The sequence below is a fragment of the Nuphar pumila genome, chromosome 16 (assembly GCF_984573655.1).
Source record: "Nuphar pumila chromosome 16, dmNupPumi1.hap1.1, whole genome shotgun sequence".
Taxonomy (NCBI): domain Eukaryota; kingdom Viridiplantae; phylum Streptophyta; class Magnoliopsida; order Nymphaeales; family Nymphaeaceae; genus Nuphar; species Nuphar pumila.
In genome coordinates this window covers 67812103-67821044 of record NC_143264.1, presented here as the reverse complement: position 1 = coordinate 67821044, position 8942 = coordinate 67812103, and the positions used below count along the sequence as shown (strand labels likewise).

The window sequence follows — 8942 nt, the reverse complement described above, 5'->3', positions numbered from 1 at the left end:
TAACATAAATTATGTTAACAAGAGTAATATTGCCTTCATCTATTTGCTTCTCCACTGCTTGCAGTCTTGATTGAATGCTATGAATAAGGTTGTTGGAGATTACCAACTCTATTTCGGTTCCAAATGTTAAGAGCATGTTTTGATAAAAAACTGAAAAACAAGAGAGATAAAGTTGACAAATTCCCCTGCACCTTTCTTTTTTCATTAGAAAATATGTCATAAAGTGATTGACAACTGCTTCACACATAGCAAGAACTCAAGGCTAAAGTTGGGGTTGGGGTTAATTCTTGACCAAGGTTTTTGACTAGAGGTAATGTCAAATCTACCACTCTTGTAAAAAGCAACAAAAGCATGCAAGCAAGGGGGCAACACACACAAAGCCCTGAACAGTGACAACAAAGACACCACAAACAGCATCCAAGGCCATATATTTTTTCTGTGGTCACATGCATAAAAAGTCAAAATGCTAATATTTGTATAATGGAATATTACTGGGGAGGTAAGATTTAAGCATGGTTCCATCCAAGAAACTTCCTCTAAGAATTGGTTGGGGGAACTCCCTTTTTCTTTATATACTCCCAATAAACACTTTAAGAGAGAGAGAGAGAGAGAGAGAGAGAGAGAGAGAGAGAGAGAGAGAGAGAGAGAGAAAAGAACTTTTGTTGTTTTTTAGAGAGTAGAACTTTTGTCAAAGCATTTTGACATAGGAATGAATAAAAAGAAATAATATATGGCAAAGAAAGAAAGAGAGGAGGGCTCGTGGGAGCGTTGAAAGAGCGCTAAAGCCACTTTTTTCCCTTTGGCCTACCCTTCTTCTTGGGCTTCCCTACCACACACACGCATGCATGTTTCCCTTTCTCTCTCTTCTTTTTTTTTTTTCTTTTTCTTTCTTGCAAAGCCCTAGGCATAGCAGTGTCCACCATGAAAATGTCAGCCCAAAATTAGGTCCTTGCCTACCAATCATGCTTTGGCTTCTTCCTTTCTTTCCCCTTCCCTTTTTCATGCATCAAGTTGGTAAATTATTATACTTCACCTATGTAAGGTCGTTCTTAGCTTTCAACTACATTTATAACTGGTTGGGGTCTGCCTAGCTAACCCCAGCTTGGTATTGATTAGCTTTTCAAATGTCTTTTTAGGGTTGCAAACTGGATCCGATTTTCAATTAGTTGACCCAGCTTTCTATTTGGATCTGACTCAGAGCACATGGTAGAAATCAAGCTAGCCCGCTTGCCAAGCAGCTTAGGCCCCCATCCCACTACGCCAAAACCCTTTTAGGGCCTCAAGGAAAAGCCAAACTAGAAGGGAATTGAGTTGCAAGTGGTATAAAAAGGTAAAATGAAACTTGTGCTTAATTTCCTTTTTAACTCATTTCTACCATCAAATGCATGGATTTAAAAAAATGAAAAACCATACTTTCTCAAGAAAAAAAGGTACAATTCTTCTAAAAAATGCATTTTCAATACCATGAAAGTTTATTTTTATATTGAAACAAACAAACTGTCTATTCTTTGCAAGCAAGTTTCTCATGAAGTTTTATGAAACAATATGGGGCTCACCCAAACTTAGAGAAATCAAGCTTTAGCATGCCTATTTCTCCCCTTTCATCAAATTGAGAAAGAACCAGCGTGAAGGATACCGTACCCATTTTCCTAACAAATGGAAATTCTAAGCTACAAGTAATGTCATCAAAAGCTATATATATACGAAAACAGTATCTTCGAACGGGTTTCCTTTCGGACGCAGTTTGGAGATGCTTAGCAAAGGTTTTGAACCGCTACTAAAGCCCTAAAAGCCCTAAGCACAACAAAAAAAACCGTCGCCATTGATCTTGCGCGCGATCAACATCGACCCTATGTAACTGTTTGATGATACGTCTCTCTCTCTCTCTCTCTGGTATTGGTCAAGTCAAAGTATGTTAGAATCATAACTTTATTTGGTATTTCTTTTTCAGAGTTAGGTTAGAATTATATTATGCTTAGAGCCTTAGTCCTGTACGCCTCAAGATAAAGATCCTCCCACCACCAATAGCCCTTTTTGCAGTAATAAGCACTAACTCCATCTTTTTTTTTTTGAGAGAGAAAGATCTTATGAGTACTTTTTTTTCTGAAAAAGATGGAAAAAGAAAATCTGTTTCTATCCCTTAATTCAGTGTCGTATATTTTTTATGATTTGTGTGTGAAAATCTTATTAAGGCTTCAGTGCAATGTTACATATCGGCAGAATTTAGATACACTGCAGGGCCGATTTGACTAATTTTTCATAAAATGTAAAAAATACAAAAAAAATATTTATTTAATATTATTTTAAAATTACTTTAATGATTTTAACACGTGTCATGAAATGATTGCGATGTAATAATTTATTATTATTTTTGAGATGATACAGAACGATTCAGATGAGTATCGGTATCGGGGGCAGATAGAGCTGAATCGGCGGCCCAACGATTCAGTGCCGATACCGATACTGACAACATTGCTTCAGTGCCTAGAAAAGACAAAATTTGAGGGAGCGTTTGAATCAGGGACAGCGCATGCTGTTCTGTACTGTCCACGAACGTTCCAGGATGCGCTGTCTTGCAGTGTCCACACACCATAAAAAAAACTTTTTTTTTTTTTTTTAAAATTTTTTATTGTCCGTTCCTATCCGTCCGCCACTGTTCCATGGGAGGGGGCACAAAACAGCAGCCGAGACTGTTTCCACATCCACCGTTCGCACATACTGCGTTTGCATGGGTGCACGTGGGGTCCATTTGCGGTGCGTCCTGCAGACAGGCACGGACGGTGATTCAAACGCCTCTTGAATGTTGAGAGAGAGAGAGAGAGAGATGTCAATGGATCAAATTTTATTTGATATCCCACTGTATCCGATACCATTGAGTCGGACTTGATAAGTGAAATTCATATCCGATTATATTGGGAAGCTGATACAGTCTTGATTTTTTTGCAACCGAATCCGACAGATATTAGGATTTGATGGATTTCCAAATATATTTACATGTAAAAAACCCGGATTTGATGGATATCCGAATATATTTACATGTAAAAAAACCGGATTTGGTACGAGCATTTCACCATCAGAATATGTCGTCCGAGTTCGAATTCGTTTATCCAACATCCGATTGGTCGGATATGGTATTCGGCTACATCCGATCCGAATCCGAACGGTTTGCATCCACAGAGAGAAGATTCGCTTCGCTTGCCGCCTTGCCCCTCACGTGGGCAGAGGGACAGTTCCGTAGTTTTGTGAAAAAGCGAGGGCAGTTTTAGTGATGGAACCGACCAGTCAACGTATCCTTCGACGCCTCCCGTGGCTCGAGTCCTCACGCAAAGCGCTGCCGACACGACGGAAAAGAGACAGTGGGGCCCACACGAGGCTGCGCACGCAGAAGCGGTGGTCGTGGAGGTGGGCCCCATCTCGGTGGGTGCGTCTGCCTTCCTGGTCTCTCTCTCTCTCTGGGGAGAAAGGTGAAAAAGGAAAACCCCAAAAAAACAAATAAAAAAAATGGGGTTCTCTCGTTCTCCACTCCTCTCTCTCCTTGAAGGACTTTTTATCCCTTAGTTGGGGCTGGGGTTCGATTCCGTGGGCAGCTCTCTCATGTCGTCGTCTGGCATCAGATGCCCCTGTTGTTGTTGCTGCTGTTGCTGGTGAAGGCTTCCTTCTCCTATTTACCTTTCTCCTGCACCACCAACATACACACTCTCTCTCCTCTCCTTTCTTTTTCACCTTGCTCAAAAACAACCCACCCAGGGACATCATCAAACAGGTTACCTTGCAAGTCTCTCTCTCCTTTTGATGGATTGATATTCGGTTATTTCTAGTTTTTTGTTGTTTCTTCATTTTGGCTTTGTTGTTTTTGGTTGGTGATTCTATTGACTCTGCACATACTGGTTTTCCTCATCATGTTTTGTGCGTGTGTGTGGTTTTCTTTTAGTTTTTTTTTCTGTTCTCTTTGTGAAAGTTTTTTGAAGGTAATGGGTGTGGACATCATGTTTCAGTGCTGGGGTCTTAATGGCATTGGTAAGCTTGCGCTTTTCAGGCATGGAGAGTTGGTGGTTGTCTGGGTCTTTTGGGTACCTTAAGAGAGAGAGAGAGAGAGAGAGAGAGAGAGAGAGAGAGAGAGAGAGAGAGAGAGAGAGAGAGAGAGAGAGAGAGAGAGTTCAACAGTTTGATGGTCGTCTGGGTTTTTTGGGGTACCTTAAAGGGGTATTTGGATGCACCCGCTTATACAGATAAATGGAATAAGCTGGGAAATTGCACTGTGCTCCATAATAGAACATCCCATCTTATGCATCCAAACACCACCTTAAGATTTTAGTATTCTCCACAAATTGGTCCATTTGGAGGGATTTGATGGAATTACGAGAATCATTGTCCTTCCATATCTTGAGATGCACTGATCCATCTGTTAGAGCATCTCAATCAGAAATATATTGCGTGGATTTTGTGGATGGCATGATTTGGAGCATAGCCTTTGTGTATTTGATGAAAGAATATTTTTTTTGGGTAGCGTATATCGATCCTTGGTTTTTGGAGGTAAACAAATGCACAAACCACATGCTCGAGTGGGCTATCAGACCGAAATTTCTCTTGTTCGGTCTGTTGATGGTAGACATCATAGGGAAGGTTTGCTTTCCACTATGCTAGGAAGAAGCTATTTTATTAAACATCTTGTGTCAGCTCAATGGTTTCCTGGACTGTACTAGACATTCTACAGTGGTTCATGATTTCTTAAGTTAAGCGGTATCACGCTGCCTACTAATGGTTAAAGTTTAATAGATCCTTTTATTGAGGGCTTGTGATTTTGTTGAAATTATGCTGCACATGATTGATGAACAAAAATGATCTCAACGATTATAGTTGGAGGATCCCTTTCGCACGTATTATTTTTGGAATGGAAAGGTAATAACAGTTGATACAAGATTGTCCTTTTGCCTTTATGATTAGTATTTCTGAAATGGAGACAATCTTTTATAACTTGCAGACCTGTGACAAAGGTCTGTTTGACATAAATTGAATTTGAACTCAATTAGGCTGCAAAAGATTTTATTGGGAACCAAGATGAGCAATCAGAGAGGGAGAGTGGAGTGGAGCATTTTTTCCTTGTCACATTCACAATGTCACGTCAATTTTGTGTTCGACTTTCTCTTATTGCTTTCTATGATCTTGAACTTATATTATCAGAATTGTTCTATTGACTGAGAGACCCAGATGGATCTTTGATTGTATCATCTAAGGTAATATTGCTAGTTGGTACTATGTTTCAAAATGATGTGCACAGCATCTCTGTTGGCTTCTCTACATATGCTTGAAGGGGCTTTATGATGATGATGATGGTGTTGCTTATGAACATGGGTAGGCAAGTTTCTGAGCTATGGTGCTTTAATTTTCAAAATGTGTGTCAGCTACGGGCTTAGGGTGAGGTATCAAGATAATCGTGTCTGGAACTTATGAATGTTGAACAAAGCCACCTCAAAGAAGCAGTTACCTGCAGTTTAAAGCCTTCCATATGCTTTTTGTTATTCTCTAGCAGTTGTTACAAAATGATAAAAGTCTATTTTTTTTTTCACTCTGATCAGTCTCATAACAGGTGGATGTGTGTGAGACATGTTCAGGTGGTTGATGCATTTAACAAACATTCATATAATAGGGACCATATCTAAACTACTGAACGCTTAGACGAAGTGCTGTATCACTCATGCTTTTCATTGTGTGTATTTTGTTCTATTTTGAGAGAATGAACTATTTTAGCCATTAGACTTCATTTTTCTTGTCTGGTTGCAAGCTGTTTGAGGAATATTTGAGGCTATTACCGTGGCATTTAGTTTCACTGACCTAGTTCATGTTAAATGGCCCTGTAAATTTTTGCATATTCTTAAAGCTTTTGCTTTAACAGAGTATGCACGCAAAGATAAGAGTGCAAGGTTGCTGATTGAGCATAAATATTGGTTTTGAAAGCAAGCCTATTGCTAATTGAGCGTAAATACTTTTCATGATAGTTCTTCCACTGTGGAAGTGAAAATAGAAGGTTGGTCATATGGTTTAAATTGATTCTGAAGCAGCAGATCCACCACTGTCATCCTTTTATCATTACCTAAAATAGGAAACCTGAGGATTTCATTTTTCTGTTATTTCAAGTCATGGAAATAACTGATATTGGTTTTGAAGATCAGATCTGAGATCTCGCTATGTACCAATTGTCTAAGTCTGATCAGTAATTGAAACAACCTTCACAACCTTAGCACATTGGTAAGGCATCTGAGTCAAACTGACTTGATTGTGAATCTGAGTTGAATGAAAACCTATGGGTCTTTTATCAGGTCCATGAGTTGAACTCTGTAACAAGTCTGGCCTCATCGTGAGGCTTAGAAAAGAGTGGTGCACATAGCTAGTCACCTATGTCACATGGGTGCGGGTGCGGGGGTGCGGCACTTTCAAAAAACTTGGGTGTGGGGGTGCGGCAAAAATATAATATATATATAAAGTCCAAAAGTTGGACATAAATGACCCTGGGTGCATTGACCGCACCCAGGGTCAGGTTGACCGCGGGTGCCACACCCGCACCCCCGCACCCGACGTGGGTGCGGCACCTAGTTGGCCGATTCCCTGTGACATAGCTAGTCACAAATTTGATCTGCTGTTTGTCATGTTCTCGAACAGTCTTCTTAAGTTTGAACTTGGAAAATTATATGCTTTAAAATATATGGATATTCTCCCACACATTATCTTCTATAGATTCAATCTGTGATTGTATTTTCTTGGGGAATAAGCTTGCGAATTGATGATGAGCTTTTTTTTTTGTCTAATTTCAGATGGATACGGAATTCTTTTCTATGCATCAGAGATCAAATGCCACCATTTATGAAGGTGGTGGTCCAAGAAAGAGGAAGAAAAAATCCAAGAGTAATCCTCCGCTAGAGTGTGCACAACAACCCAATCATCAAGTGCAGTGGGGTGACTTGGATGATGGCGTGCTTGAGCTGATTTTAGCAAGGCTGCCAGTCTCTGACTTCTTTCGTTTTCGTTCAGTGTGCAAGGGATGGAGCTCTTTGGTCCGATCACCAAGCTTTCTTGCAGCATGTAGTGAAGTGAGTTTGCGGGGTCCTTGGTTCTACATGCTTGATCCAAAATCTGATAGTGGTGTCATCTATGACATGGATGTTGCTAGGTGGCGCCAGATCAGTTTTTTGTCTTCTCTTACTGGTCCTGGAAAGTTGATCCCTGTGGCAGCTGCTGGTGGTCTTATATGCTTCCGGTCACCAAATGGTGATTTATCTGTATGTAATCCACTCACTGGATCATGCCGGGAACTGCCACCTCTGAACTCTGTGTATCCTATTCATGCAATTTCCATGCACGCATATAGGTCCTCGTACAGAATCGTGGTAATTTTTGGAGAAATATTAAAATTTGGAGTAAAAGTGTATACGTCTTCAGAGAAGCAATGGGTTGAATTGCCCGTGAGTGTCAGCATAGAAGATACAGCCAGCAAACTGTTTGAGAAGCAATCATCTGTTGCCTATGATGATGGTGCATACGTTATAGCTGGTCCTGGTTTAGGTGATGTCCGCCTGAATCTGACAAAGGAGTTCTCTGCTGTTGGTGGTGAGGTGATTCACTTCCTCAATGGCAATGGCAGGGTGGTTGCCTGTGATACCCGGAAAGGGATGATGTACAGTTTCCCTGCTATTCTTCCCCCTGAGTTTGAATATTCGGTTGACCTTGTTGAATGCAGGGGAAGGGTGCTGCTGGTTGTGCTTCTGGAGATGATGGAGACTGCAACCATCCGGATTTGGGAATTTCGACAGGGAGAAATGGAGTGGGTGCAGGTCTTAGCAATGCCACCAGCTATGTCTAACACGTATTATGGAAAGAAGGCTGATATTAATTGTGTTGGCTATGGTGATTTTATAATGGTTTGCATCAGCTCCCGGCGATTCCATCGAGTTGTGCTGTGTAATGTTGTAGATAATTCGTGGGTAGAGTTGCCTAGGTGTTATGTTCCTGGCAGCCGGAAAATGAAAAGATTCATATCTTGCTTCTGCTTCGAGCCTAGGATTGAAGCCCGTGTTTAAGTGGAGCATGTGTAGCATAGGATTACAGTTTAAGTTTGACAGAAATCTTCTGTCCATCCAACAGTAGGATTCACAGATCGTTTGGTAAGTTATGCTTTCATGCTGTCAACTGAATATGATTATTTGGATGCGAGATTGAGAGCAAAAGATTGTTGTATATTCATTTGGATTTAAGACGGATTCATGCGGCTGAGATGCAGGAATGTCTACGGTAAAAATGTTTTGTTTGTGCGTGTCCATGTATGTGTGTATGTATGCTGCCTCCTGATGCTTAGTTGAGAGATGGTAGCTTCATCATTTTTTGTCCTTGTGTAAAATCTAAAGAATAAGAAATATTTTAACATTCTGCCTTTGATATGCGTTTGATTCTGTGGTTATACCATGAGATTTTCGGTACAATGGAATTTCTTTTTAACATGAGAGTAAAATGAAGAGGTCGGAATAGCTAAAAAACTAGTGACGGTAATTTTGAATCTGTTCCTCACAGCGTTTTTAACTTTTGTAGATGACTTTTCTTTCACTGGAGGATCCCAACATTTGATTTCTTGTCAGAGGCGGAATCTTGTAACAAGGTTGGGTTTTAAATAAATCATTCACTGCTGTTTGTAGATTGCAAGCAGACTTTAATTTTATTGGTAATTATATGGTTGTATGGACGCTGAGAGAGATTGATTGATTGATTGTACTTCACATTATATGCAGCCACCTGCCTGACAACCATCTATCTTGGAATTCCTTGAGATGGGTGCGTTGTTCATCTCAAGAAATGTTGAGATGAATGGCTACCGGTAGTTGAGCTTCACGCTTAGCATGAAGGCAGCTGCATAAAAAAATGGCCTCCTTTGGCTATTGATAGACTGACTTTTGATT

General features: G+C 40.4%; 1 protein-coding gene across 1 annotated transcript; it reads left to right on the top strand.

Moving 5' to 3' along the window:
• Positions 1-3526: 3526 nt before the first annotated feature.
• Positions 3527-8422, top strand: LOC149813416 (F-box only protein 13-like). Its single transcript, XM_089991873.1, has 2 exons — positions 3527-3763; positions 6810-8422. Exon 2 carries the CDS (start codon positions 6810-6812, stop codon positions 8070-8072), a length of 1263 nt encoding a protein of 420 aa, XP_089847999.1. The 5' UTR covers positions 3527-3763; the 3' UTR covers positions 8073-8422.
• Positions 8423-8942: the final 520 nt, after the last annotated feature.

What these genes read in the sequence shown, in the direction of transcription:
- LOC149813416 (XM_089991873.1), top strand. Translation starts at nt 6,810, where the DNA reads ATGGATACGGAATTCTTTTCTATGCATCAGAGATCAAATGCCACCATT.